The sequence below is a fragment of the Eleutherodactylus coqui genome, chromosome 5, assembly GCF_035609145.1.
Source record: "Eleutherodactylus coqui strain aEleCoq1 chromosome 5, aEleCoq1.hap1, whole genome shotgun sequence".
Taxonomy (NCBI): Eukaryota; Metazoa; Chordata; class Amphibia; order Anura; family Eleutherodactylidae; genus Eleutherodactylus; species Eleutherodactylus coqui.
This window is the reverse complement of record NC_089841.1, coordinates 276006972-276030725: the sequence shown is the minus strand read 5'-3', so window position 1 is coordinate 276030725 and position 23754 is coordinate 276006972. Positions and strand designations below refer to the sequence as shown.

General features: G+C 44.6%; 1 protein-coding gene across 2 annotated transcripts in view; it reads left to right on the top strand.

The window, feature by feature from the left end:
• The window catches only part of JAK3 (Janus kinase 3), a 224072-nt gene that overhangs the window by 194760 nt on the left and 5558 nt on the right, over nt 1-23754 (top strand). For both annotated transcript variants that reach the window (XM_066604769.1, XM_066604768.1), the window contains 3 exons: nt 8703-8892; nt 12761-12885; nt 22522-22694. In XM_066604769.1, coding sequence (XP_066460866.1) covers nt 8703-8892; nt 12761-12885; nt 22522-22694 — 488 coding nt within the window. The remainder of the gene's footprint in view (nt 1-8702; nt 8893-12760; nt 12886-22521; nt 22695-23754) is intronic.

The following is a 23754-nucleotide window of genomic DNA, read 5'->3' as shown; positions in this document are numbered from 1 at the left end:
GTAATACGCAATTTACAAGAAGCCCCGGGAACGTTCGCCTTCCTGCAGTTCCAGGAGCAGCTTGTTGAGCGCCTTCTGTGTGAGACCGCCGCACCTCATTAAGCTTACGGAGACTCACAGTGCGCCACTTTTTACACCCCATACCCGCCACTGAGGTCACGAAAAAACCCCAGAAAGCATGAGAGGAGGGGGGATACCCGGTTTTATAGCCCCATGTACCCATCCCAACCAGCCTCCGTAATTGCCCCTGTCTTCGGAAATATTACACAGTTCACATTATTACTTTTATCTAAGATTTGGGGAACGCCGAAAAGGGCGCGGAGGGGTGTGTGTGTGTGTGTGGGGGGGGATATTTTTTTAAGGTGTCAATTTTTATTCCGTACAAGTGGGCAATGGGGCCTGGAATGTATTCAGTTGTGCCCTGCAATCCAACGGGTGTTCCCTCCATTATAGGCCTTGCCATGTTTCCTGTAAGTAGATTAGGGCCATAACGGGTATGTGTCTGAACACAGGACAAACGGGGGGGGGTCCATTTTGGGGTGAATGTCTTCATTCCTAGGTACACTGTACAAAAAAAACAGTATTTAAATTGACAAAATTGCCAAAAAAATGAAAATTGTAATTTTTCCTTCTGCTTTGCTTAGATTTATTTAAATACTGTGGAGTCAAAATACGCAGTACACCCCTAGATGAATTCATTAAGGGGTCTAGTTTTTAAAATGGGGTCATTTGTGGGTTTTTTTTTATTGTTTTGGATGCTCAATGGCTCTATAAGTGGGCAATGGGGCCTGGAATTTATTCCGTTGTACCCTGAAATCCAACGGGTGCTCCTTCCATTATAGGCCTAGCCATGTGTCCTTTAAGTAAATTAGGGCTACAAGGGTTATTGTTCTGAACACGGGACAAATGGAGGTATCCATTTTGGGGTGAAAGTCTTCATTCCTATGTGTGCTGTACAAAAAAAACTGTTTTTAAATTGATGCAACTGCCAAAAAAATGAAAATTGTAATTTTTTTCCTACTGCTTTGCTTAGATTTATTCAAAAATTGTAGTGTAAAAATACACAGTACACCCCTAGATAAATTCGCTAGGGGGTCTAGTTTTCAAAATGGGGTAATTTGTGGGGGTTCTCTGTCGTTTTGGCCGCTCAAGGGTTCTACAAGTAGGCAATGGGGCCTAAATCACCTTCATGCTAAATTTCTGTTCTGAAAGCCACCGACTACTCCTTTCATTTTGGGCCCCATTGTGCATCCAGACAAAAGATTAGGGCCACAATAGGTATGTTTCTGAACACGGGAGAAATAGGGGTATCTATTTTGGGGTGCAAGTCTTTATTCATGTGTGTGCTGTACAAAAAAAGCTGTTTTTAAAATGACAGAATTGCCAAAAAAACGAAAATCACAATTTTTTCCTTTTGCTTTGCTTCAATTCTTTCAAAAAATGTGGGGTCAAAATGGGCAGTACACCCCTAGATAAATTCGTTAAGGGGTTTAGTTTTCAAAATGGGGTCATTTGTGGGGGTTCTCTTTGGTTTTGGCCGCTCAAGAGCTCTACAAATGTGCTATGGGGCCTAAAACGCCTTCAAGCAAAATTTATGTTCTGAAAGACACCGACTGCTCCTTTCATTTTGGTTCCCGTTGTGCATCCAGACATAAGATTAGGGCCACAATGGGTATGTTTCTGAACACGGGAGAAACGGGGGTATCCATTTTGGGGTGTAAATCCTCAATTTCATGGGCTCTATAGGAAAAAAATATGTCTTTAAAATGACATATTTGCAAAAATATGAAATTTTATTTTATCTCCTCTAAATTGAATTAATTCCTGAAAAAAACTGGTGGGGTCAAAATATTCATGACACCCCTCAGTGAATACATTAAGAGGTGTAGTTTTTAAAATGGGGTCATTTGGGGGGGGTATCTATTATTCTGACACTTATGAGCCTTTGCAAACTTGGTTTGGTGCAGGAAAACAAAGTGTTCCTCAAAATGCTGATAAGTAATGTTAAATTTGTACGTCCTATAAATGGTTAAAAAAAACACAAAAGTTTTTCAAGTGTTCATTCAGAATAAAGTAAACAGATGGAAATATATATCTTATCAAAAAGTTGTACAGTATGTTTGGACATATTTGAGCTATTACGGTTGAAAATGTGAAAAAATGACAATTTTTTCAAAATTTTTCCAATATTGGTACTTTTAATAAATATACACAAATTATATTGGTCTCTTTTTACAACCTAAATGAAGTACAACATGTGGTGAAAAAACACTGTCAGAATCACTTGGATATGTAAAGCCTTTACGGAGTTATGCTACGTTGAACGACGCATGTCTGCTAGAAGTACCTCCCCTCATGCTGCCCGCAACAGTCAAGTAGGGGCTGTGGGCATTACTTATTCACTCCCTGGCTGTCCGGGTTACCATCATCCTTCTGCTGTGATCAGCTCTCAGAATGTAATTACTTGGGGGAATGGTGAAACACTAGATGTGATTACTGCGAGGGTGTAGTAAAGCTCTAGATGTGATTACTGTGAGGATGTAGTAAAGCTCTAGATGTGATTACTGTGAGGCTGTAGTAAAGCTCTAGATGTGATTACTGTGAGGCTGTAGTAAAGCTCTAGATGTGATTACTGTGAGGATGTAGTAAAGCTCTAGATGTGATTACTGTGAGGCTGTAGTAAAGCTCTAGATGTCATTATTGAGAGGCTGTAGTAAAGCTCTAGATGTGATTACTGTGAGGGTGTAGTAAAGCTCTAGATGTGATTACTGTGAGGCTGTAGTAAAGCTCTAGATGTCATTACTGAGAGGCTGTAGTAAAGCTCTAGATGTGATTAGTGTGAGGATGTAGTAAAGCTCTAGATGTGAATACTGTGAGGATGTAGTAAAGCTCTAGATGTGATTACTGTGAGGCTGTAGTAAAGCTCTAGATGTCATTACTGAGAGGCTGTAGTAAAGCTCTAGATGTGATTACTGCGAGGATGTAGTAAAGCTCTAGATGTGATTACTGTGAGGGTGTAGTAAAGCTCTAGATGTGATTACTGGGAGGATGTAGTAAAGCTCTAGATGTGATTACTGTGAGGATGTAGTAAAGCTCTAGATGTGATTACTGTGAGGATGTAGTAAAGCTCTAGATGTGATTACTGTGAGGCTGTAGTAAAGCTCTAGATGTGATTACTGTGAGGCTGTAGTAAAGCTCTAGATGTGATTACTGAGAGGCTGTAGTAAAGCTCTAGATGTCATTACTGTGAGGATGTAGTAAAGCTCTAGATGTGATTACTGTGAGGATGTAGTAAAGCTCTAGATGTGATTACTGTGAGAATGTAGTAAAGCTCTAGATGTGATTACTGTGAGGATGTAGTAAAGCTCTAGATGTGATTACTGTGAGGATGTAGTAAAGCTCTAGATGTGATTACTGTGAGGATGTAGTAAAGCTCTAGATGTGATTACTGTGAGGCTGTAGTAAAGCTCTAGATGTGATTACTGTGAGGCTGTAGTAAAGCTCTAGATGTGATTACTGAGAGGCTGTAGTAAAGCTCTAGATGTCATTACTGTGAGGCTGTAGTAAAGCTCTAGATGTGATTACTGAGAGGCTGTAGTAAAGCTCTAGATGTGATTACTGTGAGGCTGTAGTAAAGCTCTAGATGTCATTACTGTGAGGATGTAGTAAAGCTCTAGATGTGATTACTGTGAGGATGTAGTAAAGCTCTAGATGTTATTATTGTGGTGGGAAAGGTATAATGAAGCTCTAGATGTGATTACTAGGTGGTGAGTGGTTTTCAATTAGCATTGGGGTCTGACAGCTGAATTATTTGTAGGAGTCTGATGACTAAATTAATAGTGGGTCTGGAATGGTTTTGTGGTCTGATGTTTGGAATGTGAATTTATTTTCGGTTCTGACATCTCGGGTGTGAATTAATTTTACTGTATGAGGTCTGCATTAATTTGGGGTCAGACAACTAGGGTCTTAAAGGGGTTGTCCCGCGCCGAAACGGTTTTTTTTTTTTTTTTCAACCCCCCCCCCCCGTTCGGCGCGAGACAACCCCGATGCAGGGGTTAAAAAAGAACACCGGACAGCGCTTACCTGAATCCCCGCGCTCCGGTGACTTCTTACTTACCGGTTGAAGATGGCCGCCGGGATCTTCTTCCTCGGTGGACCGCAGGGCTTCTGTGCGGTCCATTGCCGATTCCAGCCTCCTGATTGGCTGGAATCGGCACGTGACGGGGCGGAGCTACACGGAGCCCCATTGAGAAAAGAAGAAGACCCGGACTGCGCAAGCGCGTCTAATTTGGCCATTAGACGCCGAAAATTAGACGGCCTCCATGGAAACGAGGACGCCAGCAACGGAGCAGGTAAGTGAAAAACTTCTTATAACTTCTGTATGGCTCATAATCAATGTACATTACAAAGTGCATTAATATGGCCATACAGAAGTGTATAGACCCACTTGCTGCCGCGGGACAACCCCTTTAATTTAGCTATGTCTTGCTTATTACTTTTTGTAGCCATTAAAAAAAATGTAAGTAAGCCGGGTCCAGATGCTGCGGATTTGTTGCAAATTTGCGTTGTGTGCATGCTGCGCTGCAAATCCACAGCAATTTTCAGTGGATGGAGTCTTCAAAACCCATCTGTATAAACTGGAAAATGCTCTATCATGCTCATTCTGTTGTGCAAACAAAGCGGATTTCACTCTTTGTAATGTAAATAGTGCGATCCGCTGGAACATCTTGCAACAAAGTACAAATGTGACACACGTGGATTTTGGGACAGATTCAATGTGTATTTGCTGCATATACATGACAAATACTAGGTGGAAATTTTCCCCATGTCTGGATCCAGTCTAAATTTGTAGGAGTTTCAGTGTCCTGATAAAGAGGTTAGTAGGTGGAAGACCGCAGTAATGTTAGTTACAGAGGCGATACCTTTATTGGCTAACCAGAAATATATATGCAAGCTTTCAAGGCAGTTTAAGGCCCCTTCTTCAGGCAGTGCTGGTCACTTTTCTAGAACACCCACAATTCCATTCACGAATGGAATTTATTGCATATATGGTAAATAAAATACATATTTTTACACGTTTAGGCCAGTACCTGGCCTTTCATCAGATATGTATGATGATTCTAGCTGGCAAACTGAAACAACTTGTAAAGGGAGCCTGTCATCACTATTAAGCATATTCACCCCCTGTTGCTTTTTGGTATACATGTACACCCTCCAATGTTGGGCTTTGTATGGGGTGGGATGGGAAGCCGATCCCATTACATACAGGGCTGGTTGTTTCGGAGGGCTGACACCTGCCTGCAACACCTGTGAATAGCATTCACGCTCATCACGGCTATTAACCTGTTAAATGCCACAGTCTATTATGACAGTGGCATCTAAATGCCCCAATCTGAGTTCGGGGGTCCCAAACAGCCCCCCAGTTGCAATGAGATGATAAGCTATGTTCACTTGGTAGGTGGTAAGGTTATGCATCTGGGACCTGTGGTTCTATAGGCTTCCTTGTGCTCACCTTCACAGGTAGGGGGTAATTGAGCTGGCTGTGGGGTGGTATTCTCCACCAGCCAATCCCCCTGGTCTGCGGCAGATAAATACCAGCAAGCTCTTGGGAGAGATTGCTGGTCATTTTAGTTCTTCACTGTTAATCCCACTCAGAGCTGGTGTGGTGCATGCTTCTCTGTAGTGTCCCTCTCTTCTCCCCTGAAGACAGTCTGGACAACTGCTGTCCCTCCCCTCCTTGCATTCTGGGGTGTGTGCATTATGTAGTGTGTGGTGCGGTGACCTCACAAGTGCAGACGGACCGCAGGTTTCTCCCTATCCCTGTGCAGGTGCAGCCTCCAGACATCAAATGTCTTATGAGTGTGTCAGATGTGGGATGCCTGACATTGTTCCCTGTGTCTGTACGGTGGCTGACTCTATTCCCCTGGTGTGAGGACACTTGGACTGACTATGAGTCACCATCTGTATGCATGTGAGCTCTGGGTGGGGTCCCTGTTATATGTTGTATGCACAACCATGTGTGTTGATGTGAACAGTGACGTGTGATATATCTGTGCTGGTGGCCAGACATGTGCTTTATGCGCAGTCCTGTTCTGTGTTCAGTGTTTAGTGCATCTCTTCAGCTTCCTGATCAGGGATAGCCAGGTCCCAGATGAAGACTTTGGGGCCAACCTTATCGGAGCGATTACCCTGCTTTTAGGCAAGGGTTCCCCACTTTCCCCAATTAATAAGGGACAGGGGTTCCTCCATCTTGGCCTGGGGAGGTGCAATTGGTCCTTGCAATACTATGTGTGGTTGCAGTTTTAAGAGGACACAATCCTGCGTCCTTACTAAGAAGTGGCGCTTTAGTGCGCCGAGTGGATGTAACAGCAGGCTTCTCTGATTACTCTGTTACCCCTTTGCTAATCATATAAAGGAGCAGCGATGATTGATATTTGACTTTGGCACTAGAGTTTGTCCACCTTTGGTCAATTTCTGAAACGCTTCTAAAAAAAAGTGACTGTTTAATTTGACCAGTTTGCTGCCCCAGACAAAGAACTCTTGGGGAGACCCTGGTATACATCTTAAGTTACAAGGTACTTGTTCCTGATCTTGTTACACAAAATTGAAAAAAGGTAGACGTGCACAAATATGGGTATATATCTAAGACACACGATTTCTTCCAGCACCCATATGAAGTTAGAAGAAAAACTTTTATTATAGCATCCTTGAAAACATCCTCATAGAAGCAGACAGAAAAAAGTGAACACTTTTACATGTTTCACGCCTTGAAATATTAAGCTGAATTCTAGTATTTAGCATCTAGCCGGTGTCTCACTCACTCACACACTCACTCACTCACATTAGTGAACTTGATTTTTACTCCTATTGACTTGGCATTGTCTTGCTGTCTTGTAGCACTGGAGTTCTCAGTTCAAATCTGACCAAGGGCAACATCTGTATGGAGGTATTATATTCCCTTCATGGTTATTCTTGTTCTTCTCTTACTCTGAAGCTGAAAGAACTAGCAAGATGGCTCAGTTGTTAGCACTGTTGCTCTGCAGTGCTCGTGTGCTGTTTACATCTGGCAAAGGGTAACATCTGTATGGAGTTTATGTTCTTTCATCTCTACAGGAGGAGAAGGGGGACAAGGATAAACACAAGAAGTGTAGCAGCTCGGTTGTTGGCTCTCCTGCCTTGCAGCACTGGAGTTCTTAGTTTAACTTTGACCATGGGCAACATCTGTATGGAGTTTTTATATTCTCTTGTGTTCATTCCTGTCATTTTCCTCCTCCTCCTTTGGAGATGAAAGAACTAGTATGGTGGCTCAATTGTTTGCATTGCTGCCTTAATGTGAATGTTTTCAGTAAGAGAAACCAGGTAATCTTGTAGATATGATACCATTTAATGGGTAACAAAAATACATGATGTTATAGCGAGCTTTCCAACCTACTTAGGGTTCCTCTTCAGGCTTAATAGGATAGATCCGAAGAGGCACATATGACAAGGCACAGACATGGTGTGATTAATTTGCACTTAAAACAATACCAGAACAGGATGAGCAGAGGAGTAAACCCTTAATTAGTCCACTGATAAAGGATGTTAAAAGTTTTATAGTCTCTGAATTTGTGTTAGGGGGTCACCAGGCCAGTGTGTTATCTCTGCTATAGACTGCTATGTGCTATGAAGACACAATCTCCAGTGGTGCATGAAACCGCCTCCGATGTTCATTCCATGCTTGAGAGGGTCAAAGATGGTTATAAACGTGTACTCCCAAATTCTTGAGCCCTAAGTAAATTCGAAAGCTCACTATAACACTATGTCTTTTTGTTGGCCATTGAAAGGTATCATAATTACAAGATTACATGGATTCTTTTGCTGGGAACAATCACATTTTGCTCTACTGGCTAACATGGGACTAAACTTTTTTCGTTTTACACTGCTGCCTTGTAACACTGAAGTTGTCAGTTCAAAACTGACCAATGGCAACACCTGTATTGAGTTTTCCAAAGTCCATGCAGATGTTGTCCTTGATGAGATTTTAACCTAGGACCCCAGCACTGCAGGGAAACAGTGCTAACCACTAAGAGACTTTCTCTCCCTTTGATAATTCAGTGACTTTCAGCAAAAATTGGGTCAGGGTGACCTCATCTGACTCTGCAAAAATTGGCCTTACTTTATCGCCCAGCCTATCGCAATGAGCAACACTAATCACTAAATTAAAAAATTCTAATGTCTTGTAGCCTATTAGTCTTCCTGTTATGTACAGAAGCTACATGGACTATACGTACAATATACTGGACTCATTTATTTGTATGGGAAAGTATTTAATACAAGTAGGGTAAGGAGCCAAGCTCTGCTCATCACCTACCGTGAATGGCATTAACTATTATAAGTCTTATCTTTCATTGTGCCTGGGAAGATTAGTTCTGAAAAGTTTTCTTTACAGAACAGGAAGTCTCAGTCTGTTAAGAGGTTTTAGTGGTCAATGTGAAAACTGCAAGATTTCAGGATTATTTTACAATATACTGTATATAGTGGCTTGGAAAATTACAAATTGCCATTATTAACATAAGATTTTGATTTAAACAATAGGCTATTTCCTGATGATACATTCCCTTTAAGACTTCCTATTACTTTAGAGTACCTTCCGATAACATTGGTTGCTATACATACTTTACATGTCAAACTGGAGTTATTAGATTTGCTTCTCTGCTTTTCAGGGGAACTTCGGCAGTGTCGAGCTCTGCAGATATGATCCTTTAGGGGACAATACAGGAGAACTGGTTGCAGTGAAAAAGCTTCAGCACAGCACAGCTGAACATGTCCGTGATTTCTACAAGGAAAGTCTAATTCTTCGTGCTCTCCATAGTGACTATATTGTAAAGTACAAGGGGATATGCTATAGTGCAGGTGAGTGTCATACTGAATCGGCCTATTCTCTGAAGTTATCTAAGGAGTTCTAGAAACGGTTTCACAAGATCCGTTCAAAGAATTCTTATTCGCAAATGATCTGGATTTAGTGTCCGAATCAAGATGCAAAATTGGGTGCGCATAATACAATTATTCCTAAGTTAGTGAACCTGGCACATATTGAATCAAGTGGAAAATGTAAGCACATGGAACGCCAAATAGTTTTAGATCTGTATAAACAACGGGATCCGACAGATCCCATTGTACATCAGTGAATATCCTTCAGGCAGCGTCAGACTGGGATCCCCAGGAAATTTATCCTTGGGGCCCATTGTACAGCTTCATGCAAATATTACCTGATCCCCATTCAGTAATTCATTGCTGCTGCTTTCTCCATATACTTTAATAAAAAAGTAATTACATTTTCATATGGCCCTACTTCCGCTGAAGTATATGGAGAATGCAACAAGCAGGAATTGGTAGACTCCATGTACTCAATATGTGCAGATCCTATGAGCTAGATCAGGGGCTGGGGCCCACCTTGGCTCAGGGCCCACTGGGGGATTCACCTGTTTCCCTGTAGGCCAGTTCAAGCCTGCCTTCAGCTGACAGGGATATCCATTGTACTATAGATCCATTGTGGTTTCCATAACACAGAAGTGAACAGAGCCCTAAATTTGCTACTGTGTAAAATTACATGCCATGGAATCATGGGAAAATGTAACTATGTAGCGAAGTACCTTTATCTGTTTAGTCAGGGGTGACCCTCAGACACTTTATGGATCGGCGCTCTCCATGCGGTTCTGTTTTATCTGCTTCTTTCAGTTCGATCATTTGCATGTTGATGTAGGCTTTGCTAGTATCAGGCCAGCGTGTTCTTTGGTGGCCGGGTCTTCTATTGCCGCTGACCACTCCAAGCATTAAATGCGGTCGAAGTATGAGAGTCTCTGTTTCATAATTCTGCCATCCAACAAAAACTTTGGTTTGATGCGGTCTAAGACTGTTTTGTTTGTGATCTTCGTGGTCCACCAAAGTTCAATCCCCTCCGGTCCAACTTTTGCAGCTGTAAGCTGTGATTGGGAAGATTGTGTTGAGTATCCGGCATTTCGGTGCAATGCTTGTGTCTTTGTTTTTCCAGATGCTATGCATACGTAACATTGTGCTGCGATGTAGTGCGACTCGTCGTTTTAGTTCTAATCCTGACTCTCCATTGCGGTTGGATTTCGATTTGAGGAAGATAAAGTCTGGAACTGCTTCAATTTCCAGATTGTTGATTGTAATTTTTCCTGTACCGTTCCCGGCTGTTGTCATGATCTTTCATTTCTTGATATTCAACAATGGAGTTAGCCAGCCATAGCTAAGACACAACTAAAATAACAATACATGTCATTTTTCGATACAGCACCCACATATTTTGAGAGAACATTCGCATTGTGGTTATCTTAAATGTAGCAGAAAATATAAAAAAATGGTCGAAAAACAACATCATTTCACAAGTCCAAAGTGAAAGCTAATGAAGCTCTTGTTAAACCATGGGGATCGGGCCCCAATGGTATACACTGTACCACAAATCTGACTAATGGATGGAAACCACTGGGCAACTGTGAGCATCTACATAAAGTACAACTTGTCTCACAAGAAAATGAAGCCTCTTACAGCTACGGCGAACAAAAATGTTACATTTAAATGCCAACCAAGATGCATAGAGGAGCAATTAAAAAATAATAATTGGTCGTGAAGCCCAAGATTGGCTCTTTCTTGAAGGGGTTAAGCTTTGAAAGAAATCATGATGTTGACAATGGATCCAAATGATTTATTTTGCTGATCTTTACACAAATTGGAGTCACTTACTTTGGCTGTGAGTCACTCACATTTCTCTATATGGGATGAAGTGAGTCAAGCAGCAGCTAGTAGGTGGGGAGAACCTGCATGTCTTCCTTCTCAGCGTTAGCCATGCATTGCAACGATTAGAGTGTGCTTTTTGACTAACACAATTAGGGACCATGGGGGACATTCCTTAGAAAGTTTTAGCCAATACCTAGCATAAAGGATTTGCAAATATTTTTCCCATGTGGGATTTGTGCAATAATTTGCAACTTTTTGCTGTCTGCACCGACATCTGACACTTTTTAAAGATAGGGGTGGGTGGCCTGTCCAAAGTGAGCATGGCTACCCTGCACAAACACATTTAGGTATAATTTACACCAGAAATGAATGCCAGATCAGATCTGAGTACATTTCTTCGTAGGCACAAGGAGGTGCCAAGATGTGCCTAATACACTGTTATGGGAATAAATCATATTCCAGAAGATTTCACTGATTTGCTGCAAATTGGTTAGAATGAGAAGCTTCATGCATGAATATTTGTATTTGAACTCACGGATGTTATCTATCAGCCTCCAATACTCTTCTATTTTATTCAAAGGAATACAATTGCTTTTACAGACAAGCGTTACATAACAAAATAGGAGTTATTGTGCTCATACAGGATTGGTCAGTCCCAGGATATGATAATTCACGTTAGTAAAGTATCAAAAGTGAAAGAATGTGGAAGCAGCATATAACATAATCAGTAAATGAGAAGCTTATCCAATCAGAATGTACAACTACTCTGATGGAAACATGAGGGGGAGGAAGATGCAAGGGCCTAAGACATTCTGAACAAGCTTGTATATGAACACGTTTAACCGTTTAACTGCTAACCTTTTACTAAGAGAGTAGATATAACAGTATATATATATATATATTTGCCTAAGCTGATATAAGAAACACATGACAAGATAATTAATGATGTAAAGCATACAAATATCATTACTACAACAACACAAACAACCGCGCACCTCTTCACATATTAGGTGCTTTGTGTGCCAACAGAAATATTAAGACCGGAGTTTGCAATGCTAGCCTTAAAAAATTTCCCCCAATAATAAAAAGTAACAGACATGATGTTCAAACAGTGCGCCTGGCAATACTGCATGTTTGTCAGCGAGGGTGATGTAGATGCCACCATGTACTTGGCCCACTTGACCTGGCTCGGGTGAAGAGTGGTTATGTCAGAAAGACATACTTTTCAAATTAGACATTTTTTTTACTTTAAATGTTAATAACTTTGGAATGCCATTACTCATCCAAGTGAGTCTCAGATTATGTTTGTGACGCATTGTATTTCATGTCTGGTAAGTTTTGCCTGGAATGTCTTGCATTTATTTATAAAATTATTCAACATTTACAGAATATTTGGAAAAATTAGCATTTTTCAAAATTTGAAATTTGAAATTTACCAGATGTCCACGTTGTGTCAAGATCATTTTTTAGCTGTCTTTGTATTTCTTTAGGATGTTGCAAGCCTTAGAAGTAGAGAAGCAATTTTTCAGATTTTGAAGAACATTCCCAAACTCATTTTTTTTAGGTACCAATTCAGATTTCGGATTACAGGGCGCATATAGCGATGGTTTAGGCTGGCGCTGGCGGTGGGTCAGTTACAGGGGAAGACATCCCCCTCTAGTAACAGTAGTCACTAACAGAGCTGATCTGGGTCTGCTAGCACCCTGCAGCTCTGCTGTGGCAGGAGGCACCTGGTGGTCACGTGATTGTCGGGTTGAATAGCGGTAGTGGCACTTCTGCTTTCTCTCTTTACTATATAGCGCTCATTGAAGTCAGTCTTCCATACTACAGACATTATGCAATGGTTTGCTTTGTTTTACAATCTAGCTGATCTGTTTTCTTCCTTATCCTTAGAAGTACGGCCCATTTGTTATATCTAACATTTGCACATAAAGTAGCTCATGTATTAAGCTGTCAGATGCTCAGTAATGGGAGTGAATTTCTCATTTATTTACAGTTTTTTTTTTCTTTCATTCATTATAAGGTCGACGAAGTTTCCAGTTAGTCATGGAATATGTTCCTAATGGAAGTCTGCAGGAATTTCTTCCTAAGAATCGGGATGGGCTTGGTTTTCATCATCTTCTTCTCTATGCATCTCAGATTTGCAAGGTTTGTCCTGTAGTCCACACATTAAAGCCTTCTTGTAGCTCCATTGTGTCATATTTGCATGGCAGGGGATACAGCCTTTCTTTCTCCCATCACTGTAGCTTTTTAACGTTTCCATTAAGGAGGCTGTATGAGGGTTCATATTTGCAGGACAAGTTGTATATTTTTTTTTGAACATTCAATTTTTATTGAAAAAGACTTTTCTGTGTAGGTACAGAATTTAATAGTAAATAAGTAACATAAACTCAGTGGATTGGTCAGCAAAGCATGTAGAAGAAATCGCTTTGGATCCAGAATTACCATTCCAGAATTGAGAGATAGAGATCCGGGTAGCTACCAGAATATGTAACAAGGGGGCATGCATATTATGTGGTAAGTGGTCAGAGTCGAGGTTTGATAGCGCCATTGCTGGACTCAGGGACAGCTCTATACCACTTAGAGTGGACGCTAATTGGGAAGTCTGGGTCCACAAACCCGAGATGTACCGACAATTCCACCACAAATGCATTAGAGTCCCTTCTGGTGAGCCACATCTCCAACAGCTTCAGAGTAACAAGCGATGTTTTGCTGAGTGTCTGGGTTGGACGTACCATCGGTGTAATATTTTGTGTAAATTTTCTGAATAGTTTGTATATTTAGCCATTGTTCGCCTATTATTGGGATTTGCAAATCTGCCTCCCATTTCTATTTTAAGGTGCTAATGGGTCTTATGTGTAAGATATCAGATTTTGGTAACATTCTGAAAACCCTTTATTGGATCCTTGAGTGGAGTTCAACCAGGCATCTAATTTCGGAGGGACATTGACTCTTGTGGGGGAGGGGATGTTTGTAATAGGCGGCGGATTTGAAAGTAATTGAATAAATCCATTCTAGGAATTTTGAAGATGAATACAAGATCTGGAAAGGAAACAAAGCCCTGATCTGTCCAGAGCTGAACGATCTGGGAGATTCCTAGGGATTTCCAGCTGGAGAGATCAAGGTCTTCAATTGCAATGGAAAGAATATCAATACTTTAGTTATGCCAGCAGTCCTTTTTTGATCCAAGCCTCACTTTGTCATCATGTCTCAGGCAGTATTGTTCAATTCCACAAATTTGGGGTAGATCTAATTTATTGAATATATTTTTATACTTTTTGGAGAGATGAAACAACAGAAACGTAGCCATTGCTTCTTTAGGGTATAAACTATCTGTTCATTTCATTCTGCGGATCGTCATGATTACAGGGATTGTATAGCTTTTTGATAATACTTCTACTCTTATGCCTCCACATTTCAAAAGCCATTCTTTCTTCCCATTTATGTTGCTTTATAAAGTCTGGGCTTTTGGTGGGGTGACGTTTAAGTTTTCACACGCAGTATTTTGGGTACAGAAAACTTATTAATTTGTCTTAGACTAGCTGATATACCCGGCTTCGCCCACGTTAATTTGGTATCGGTGTTTATATCTTCTTCGCATGGAAAATTTCATGAAGTGGTGGTTACTTCAGAGGAATAAAATCTGTATACACATAGAGGAGCGCTAGGTTCTCCTCAGGCTGCATGTACTGATGTCCCTCTGCAGAATGTGTCACCCCTCCCACTCTCATTACTTTATACCCTTAAAGGTAAAGCCCTTTTTATTAAAATTTACCCCCAGACTACAGGTTACAGCCTCTTCTTAGGCTTAAAGGCTCCAACCCTGCAGTCCATGGCCGCTTCCTTATGTACTTTACAGAATTTCAGTATATACACATAGAGGTGAGGTAGATTCTCCTCAGTATATACACATAGAGGTGAGGTAGATTCTCCTCAGTATATACACACAGAGGGGAGGTAGATTCTCCTCAGTATATACACACAGAGGTGAGGTAGATTCTCCTCAGTATATACACATAGAGGTGAGGTAGATTCTCCTCAGTATATACACACAGAGGGGAGGTAGATTCTCCTCAGTATATACACATAGAGGTGAGGTAGATTCTCCTCAGTATATACACATAGAGAGGAGGTAGATTCTTCTCAGTATATACACATAGAGGTGAGGTAGATTCTTCTCAGTATATAGACATAGAGGTCAGTTATATTCTCAGTATACATACACAGAGGGGAGGTAGATACTGCTTAGTATATACATACACAGAGGGGAGGTAGATACTGCTCAGTATATACACATAGAGGGGAGGCAGATTCTCCTCAGTATATACACATAAAAGTGAGGTAGATTCTACTCAGTTTATACACATAAAGGTGAGGTAGATTCTCCTCAGTATATATACATAGAGGTGAGGTAGATTCTCCTCAGTATATACACATAGAGGTGAGGTAGATTCTCCTCAGTATATACACAAACAGGTGGGGTAGATTCTCCTCAGTATATACACATAGAGGGGAGGTAGATTCTCCTCAGTATATACACATAGAGGTGAGGCAGATTCTCCTCAGTATATACACATAGAGGGGAGGTAGATTCTCCTCAGTATATACACATAGAGGTGAGGTAGATTCCCCTCAGTATATACACATAGAGGGGAGGTAGATTCTCCTCAGTACATACACATAGAGGTGAGGTAGATTCTCCTCAGTATATACACATAAAAGTGAGGTAGATTCTACTCAGTTTATACACATAAAGGTGAGGTAGATTCTCCTCAGTATATATACACATAGAGGTGTGGTAGATTCTCCTCAGTATATATACATAGAGGTGAGGTAGATTCTCCTCAGTTTATACACATAAAGGTGAGGTAGATTCTCCTCAGTATATACACATAGAGGGGAGGTAGATTCTCCTCAGTATATACACATAGAGGTGAGGTAGATTCCCCTCAGTATATACACATAGAGGTGAGGTAGATTCTCCTCAGTTTATACACATAAAGGTGAGGTAGATTCTCCTCAGTATATACACATAGAGGGGAGGTAGATTCTCCTCAGTATATACACATAGAGGTGAGGTAGATTCTCCTCAGTATATACACATAGAGGTGAGGTAGATTCTCCTCAGTATATACACATAAAAGTGAGGTAGATTCTACTCAGTTTATACACATAGAGGTGAGGTAGATTCTCCTCAGTATATACACATAGAGGTGAGGTAGATTCTCCTCAGTATATACATATAGAGGTGAGGTAGATTCTCCTCAGTTTATACACATAAAGGTGAGGTAGATTCTCCTCAGTATATACACATAGAGGTGAGGTAGATTCTCCTCCGTATATACACATAGAGGTGAGGTAGATTCTCCTCAGTTTATACACATAGAGGTGAGGTAGATTCTCCTCAGTATATACACATAGAGGGGAGGTAGATTCTCCTCAGTATATACACATAGAGGGGAGGTAGATTCTCCTCAGTTTATACACATAGAGGTGAGGTAGATTCTACTCAGTTTATACATTTCCCTAAGCCTTATGGTTTCTGAGAAAAGAACCATGTCATTTATCATGGATTTTGCACTTTTTCACAGTTCAAATGGAATATGAAAGTTTTGACATCTCTACTTTTCCTATTTAGGACCTAAACAAAGGCTGTGGCAAATTTCAAGTCTGTAGGACACTGGGAAGTTAGAGAATCAGATTAGGTACATTACATAGGTGATCACTGACTTTTGCACTTAGCATTGAATAATCAAGTTGCGACCCCTGTACTTTTCCTATTTAGGACCTAAAGAATATTCTTGCCAAATTTCACGTTTGACTCGCCACTAATTCTCTATCTTCACAGTGTCGTACAGTCTGTCAGTTAGTCAGTCAGTGAGTCAGTCAGTAAGTGAGTCAGTGAGTAAGTCAGTGAGTGCGTCAATCAATGAGTCAGTCAGTCAGTGAATCAGTCAGTAAGTCAGTGAGTGAATCAGTCAGTAAGTGAGTTAGTCAGTAAGTCAGTGAGTAACTCAGTCAGCAAGTGAGTGAGACAGTTAGTGAGTCAGTAAGTTAGTTAGTCAGTAAGTGAGTAAGTCAGTGAGTGAGTGAGTGAGTCAGGGCTTTCCCCTTCATATATATATATATATATATATATATATATATATATATATATATATATATATATATATATATATATTTATATTTTTGTGGGGTTTTAACAGCAATTCTGCCTTCTTTTTAAAGGATTTTTTTAATGTCCTCCACTGGTGGTGGGTACTGTTAACTAGTGGCTTCCATTTAAGTGGGGAGCCAAAGCTCTGACATACACAACAAGCGCCTAACGGGCTTATAGTTGGGTCCATCAAGTTGTATGATGGTGTCTATAGTTTTGAAAAAAAAAGTAAAGCATGTTCCCTAAAAGTTTGATTTAAAGAAAAGCCAAGTTCCTGGTTTGTATGTAAACTCCGATCGCATCACATATGACTCATGTATAGAGATGAGCGAACGTACTCGTCCGAGCTTGATACTCGTTCGAGTATTAGCGTGTTCGAGATGCTCGTTACTAGAGGCGAGTACCACGCGATGTTCGGGTTACTTTCACTTTCATCTCTAAGACGTTAGCGCGCTTTTCTGGCCAATAGAAAGACGGCGAAGGCATTACAACTTCCCCCTGCGACGTTCAAGCCCTATACCACCCCCCTGCAGTGAGTGGCTGGCGAGATCAGGTGTCACCCGAGTATAAAAATCGGCCCCTCCCGCAGCTCGCCACAGATGCATTCTGACATAGAGGAGGGAAAGTGCTGTTGGTGCCGGAGCTGCTATAGGGAGAGTGTTAGGAGTGATTTTAGGCTTCAAGAACCCCAACAGTCCTTCTTAGGGCCACATCTGACCGTGTGCAGTACTGTGGAGGCTGCTTTTTGCAGTGTTGCACCTTTTCTTTTTTTTTTTTTTTTTTGTATATCGGCTGTGCAGAGCATTGCGTCCTCAGTCTGCAGTAATTTTACATAGTATAGGGCCAGTAGTGCTGAGGCAGGGACAGTGAAAGAGATATACTGTCTATATAGGCAGTGGGCTTTTCCAAAAAAATTTGGGACAAAAAAATATATTTGGGCTGCCTCTGACCGTCCTCAGTGTACTGGGTCTCTGCTGGGGGTACTTGTCCTAATTCATACGCAGCCAGCTAAGTGTTACAGCAGGCTTGCGCAAAATTCTTTCCTGGCTCTGCGTTGCCTCTTACATCACCGCTGTCATCCTGTCCAGAGTGAAACAGTCTGCAGTAATTTTACATAGTCCAGGGCCAGTAGTGGTGGTGAGGCAGGGACAGTGAAAGACATATACAGTCTATATAGGCAGTGGGCTTTTCCAAAAAAATTTGGGAAAAAAAATCTATTTGGGCTGCCTGTGACCGTCCTGACTGTACTGCGTCTCTGCTGGGGGTTGTCCTAATTCATACGCAGCCAGCTAAGTGTTACAGCAGGCTTGCGCAAAATTCTTTCCTGGCTCTGCTGTGAGTTCCGTAAGCGAAGTCAGCCTCCAACCACAGGCCAAGAAGCGGCACATTTAATTACAGCGTTCTGTTTCTGCTCTACTGGTAATACACCATGCTGAGGGGTAGGGGTAGGCCTAGAGGACGTGGCCGAGGACGCGGAGGCCCAAGTCAGGGTGTGGGCACAGGCCGAGCTCCTGATCCAGGTGTATGGCAGCCGACTGCTGCGGGATTAGGAGAGAGGCACGTTTCTGGCGTCCCCACATTCATCTCACAATTAATGGGTCCACGCGGTAGACCTTTATTAGAAACTGAGCAGTGTGAGCAGGTCCTGTCGTGGATGGCAGAAAGTGCATCCAACAATCTATCGACCACCCAGACTTCTGCGCCGTCCACTGCTGCAACTCTGAATCCTCTGGCTGCTGCTCCTCCTTCCTCCCAGCCTCCTCACTCCATTACAATGACACATTCTGAGGAGCAGGCAGACTCCCAGGAACTGTTCTTGGGCCCCTGCCCAGAATGGGCAGCAATGGTTCCGAATCCTCTCCCACTGGAGGAGTTTGTCGTAACCGATGCCCAACCTTTGGAAAGTTCCCAGGGTCCGGGGGATGAGGCTGGGGACTTCCGGCAACTGTCTGAAGAGCTTTCAGTGGGTGAGGACGATGACGATGAGACACAGTTGTCTATCACTCAGGTAGTAGTAATTGGAGTAAGTCCGAGGGAGGAGCGCACAGAGGATTCAGAGGAAGAGCAGCAGGACGATGAGGTGACTGACCCCACCTGGTTTGCTACGCCTACTGAGGACAGGTCTTCAGAGGGGGAGGCAAGTGCAGCAGCAGGGCAGGTTGAAAGAGGCCGTGCGGTGGCCAGGGGTAGAGGCAGGGCCAGACCGAATAATCCACCAACTGTTTCCCAAAGCGCCCCCTCGCGCCATGCCACCCTGCAGAGGCCGAGGTGCTCAAAGGTCTGGCAGTTTTTCACTGAGAGTGCAGACGACCGACGAACAGTGGTGTGCAACCTTTGTCGCGCCAAGATCAGCCAGGGAGCCACCACCACCAGCCTCACCACCACCAACATGCGCAGACATATGATGGCCAATCACCCCACAAGGTGGGACGAAGGCCGTTCACCGCCTCCGGTTTGCACCGCTGCCTCTCCCCCTGTGCCCCAACCTGCCACTGAGATCCAACCCCCCTCTCAGGGCACAGGCACTACCGTCTCCTGGCCTGCACCCACACCCTCACCTCCGCTGTCCTCGGCCCCATCCACCAATGTCTCTCAGCGCACCGTCCAGCCGTCGCTAGCGCAAGTGTTGGAGCGCAAGCGCAAGTGTTGGAGCGCAAGCGCAAGTACGCCGCCACGCACCTGCACGCTCAAGCGTTAAACGTGCACATAGCCAAATTTATCAGCCTTGAGATGCTGCCGTATAGGGTTGTGGAAACGGAGGCTTTCAAAGGTATGATGGCGGCGGCGGCCCCGCGCTACTCAGTTCCCAGTTGCAACTACTTTTCCCGATGTGCCGTCCCAGCCCTGCACGACCACGTCTCCCGCGACATTGTACGCGCCCTCACCAACGCGGTTACTGCCAAGGTCCACTTAACAACGGACACGTGGACAAGCACAGGCGGGCAGGGCCACTATATCTCCCTGACGGCACATTGGGTGAATTTAGTGGAGGCTGGGACAGAGTCAGAGCCTGGGACCGCTCACATCCTACCCACCCCCAGAATTGCGGGCCCCAGATCGGTGGTGGTATCTGCGGCGGTGTATGCTTCCTCCACTAAACAACCCTCCTCCTCCTCTTCCTCCTCCTACGCAACCTCTGTCTCGCAATCAAGATGTGTCAGCAGCAGCACGTCGCCACCAGTCGGTGTCGCGCAGCACAGCAGCACAGCGGTGGGCAAGCGCCAGCAGGCCGTGCTGAAACTACTCAGCTTAGGAGAGAAGAGGCACACGGCCCACGAACTGCTGCAGGGTCTGACAGAGCAGACCGACCGCTGGCTTGCGCCGCTGAGCCTCCAACCGGGCATGGTCGTGTGTGACAACGGCCGTAACCTGGTGGCGGCTCTGCAGCTCGGCAGCCTCACGCATGTGCCATGCCTGGCCCACGTCTTTAATTTGGAGGTTCAGCGCTTTCTGAAAAGCTACCCACGCTTGTCAGACCTGCTCGAAAAGGTGCGCCGGCTCTGCGCACATTTCCGCAAGTCCCACACGGACGCTGCCACCCTGCGCACCCTGCAACATCGCTTTAATCTGCCAGTGCACCGACTGCTGTGCGACGTGCCCACACGGTGGAAGAGCTATAGTGGAATACCAACTCCAACATGGGCGGCGCAGTGGGAGTCAGCCTCCTCAATTCTTTACAGAAGAGTGGGCCTGGTTGGCAGACATCTGCCAGGTCCTTGGAAACCTTGAGGAGTCTACACAGATTGTGAGCGGCGATGCTGCAATCATTAGCGTCACCATTCCTCTGCTATGCCTCTTGAGAAGTTCCCTGCAAAGCATAAAGGCAGACGCTTTGCGCTCGGAAACAGAGGCGTGGGAAGACAGTATGTCGCTGATAGTCAGAGCACCCTCCTGTCTATATCTCAGCGCGTTGAGGAGGAGGAGCATGACGAGGATGAGGAGGAGGGGGAAGAGACAGCTTGGCCCACTGCTGAGGGTACCCATGCTGCTTGCCTGTCATCCTTTCAGCGTGTATGGCCTGAGGAGGAGGAGGAGGATCCTGAAAGTGATCTTCCTAGTGAGGACAGCCATGTGTTGCGTACAGGTACCCTGGCACACATGGCTGACTTCATGTTAGGATGCCTTTCTCGTGACCCTCGCGTTATACGCATTCTGGCCACTACAGATTACTGGGTGTACACACTGCTCGACCCACGGTATAAGGAGAACCTTTCCACTCTCATACCCGAAGAGGAAAGGGGTTTGAGAGTGATGCTATACCACAGGACCCTGGCGGGCAAGCTGATGGTAAAATTCCCATCCGACAGCGCTAGTGGCAGAAGGCGCAGTTCCGAGGGCCAGGTAGCAGGGGAGGCGCGGAGATCATGTACAGCACAGGCAGGGTAACACGCTCTAAGGCCTTTGACAGCTTTCTGGCTCCCCAGCAAGACTGTGTCACCGCTCCCCAGTCAAGGCTGAGTCGGCGGTAGCACTGTAAAAGGATGGTGAGGGAGTACGTAGCCGATCGCACGACCGTCCTCCGTGACGCCTCTGCCACCTACAACTACTGGGTGTCGAAGCTGGACACGTGGCCTGAACTCGCGCTGTATGCCCTGGAGTTGCTTGCTTGTCCTGCGGCTAGCGTCTTGTCAGAGGGAATCATCATGGATAAGCGTACCCGCCTGTCAACCGACAGTGCCGACAGGCTTACACTCATCAAGATGAACAAAGCCTGGATTTCCCCAGACTTCTCTTCTCCACCAGCGGACAGCAGCGATACCTAAACAATACGTAGGCTGCACCCGCGGATGGAAGCATCGTTCTGTATCCCCATCAAAAACGGGGACCTTTTAGCTTCATCAATCTGTGTATAATATTCCTCCTCCTCCTCCTGCTCCTCCTCCTGAAACCTGACGTAATCACGCCGAACGGGCAATTTTTCTTAGGGCCACAAGGCTCAGTCATATAATTTTTCTAAACAATTTTTATACGTTTCAATGCTCATTAAAGCGTTGAAACTTTCACCTGAACCAATTTTTATTTTAACTGGGCTGCCTCCTGGCCTAGTTACTAATTAAGCCACATTAACCAAAGCGATTAATGGATTTCACCTGCCCTCTTGGTTGGGCATGGGCAATTTTTCTGAGGTACATTAGTACTGTTGGTACACCAATTTTTTGGGGCCCTTGTCTACAGTGTAATCCAATTAATTTTTTGCCCACCTGCATTACAGCTGACGTTACATCAGCTGTGATGGGCACTGCAATGGGATATATTTATGTACCGCCGGTGGGTTCCAGGGAGCCACCCATGCCTTGGGTCCACACGGAGTTGTAACTACATGTGTCCACTTCTAAAGAACCCCAGTCTGACTGGGGCATGCAGTGTGGGCCCAATCCTGTGGATTAGTTTTTGGGCAGATCCAACCAGCTTCCCATTTGTTTGCATTGAATGAGTTCTCCTGTCTGGACAATCCCCTTTCTAAATAAGGAAGTGCTCCATTGCTCCATCGTAGATCAGCTCTGATCACCATCGAACGTTCTGGGCGGCTGCACATTTCTCGGTTTATATTGTCATGGACTTTTACTGGAACGTCTCTAACTTTAATTGTTATTGTGACCAACGGCATTATATGATCTTTCTTCCAGGGCATGTTATACTTGGGATCTCAAAGATATCTTCATCGGGATCTGGCTAGCAGGAATATTCTTGTGGAGAGTCCAAGCCATGTTAAAATTGGAGACTTCGGCTTGACAAAAATACTTCCCCAGGATAAAGAATACTACGTGGTTAGAGAACAAGGACAGAGCCCTATCTTTTGGTATGTGAAAATTAAAGGGGTATTCCAGTCTGAACCATTTATCATACATCTAGGTCAGTGATGGCGAACCTTTTAGAGACCGATGGCCCAAACTGCAACCCAAAACCCACTTATTTACCACAAAGTGCCAACACGTCAGGGGGCGGGGCTTATCACAACGTATGATTTTACCACAGACGTTCTAAGAAGGAGAGGGCCGCTTCAAAATAGACCGGGTGCAGATTTTGACTGCTTTTTGGATGTGGAAATACTGCAGAATGTCCTCAGCGGAAAGGTCTGTGGAAAATTCCCACATCCAAAAAGCAGTCAAAATCTGCACATTGTCTATGAAACAGCCCTGCTCATTTCTGCCACAAGTAAACATACCCCAGTGGTAATAGTGACACCGCACAGCGGCGCCCAACAATAGTGACACTCCCCCAGCGGCTCCCAGCGTAATAGTGACACCCCCCCAGCGGCCCCCAGCATACCAGCGACACCCCCCCCCCTCAGCGGCCCCCAGCATAAGAGCGCCCCCCCCCCCTAGCGGCCCCCAGCGTACCAGTGACACCCTCCAGCGCCCCCCCCCCCGCGTACCAGTGACAGACCACAGCGGCCCCCCGCATACCAGTGAAACCCTCCCTTCTAGCTGCCCCCCGGGTACCAGTGACACCCTCCCTCCTAGCTGCCCCCCGGGTACCAGTGACACCCCCTCCCCAGCTGCCCCCCAGGTACCAGTGACACCCCCCAGCTGCCCCCCCAGGCACCAGTGACACCCCTCAGTGGCCGCCCGGGTACCAGTGACACCTCCCCAGCGCCCCCCCCCCCGGGTACTAGTGTAACCCTGCTGGGTACTAGTGACACCCTCCCAGCGCCCCCCCCCCCCCCGGGTACCAGCGACACCCTCCCAGCGGCCCCCTGGGTAACAGTGACACCCCCCAGCGCCCCACCCTGGGTACTACTGACACCCCACCCCCCCAGCGGCCCCACAGTCTGTGCTGCAGCCGCTCCGTGCCACCCCCTTTGTACCAGTGACACCCCTCTAGCAGCCCCGGTTACTAGTGAAACCCCCCCAGCGGCC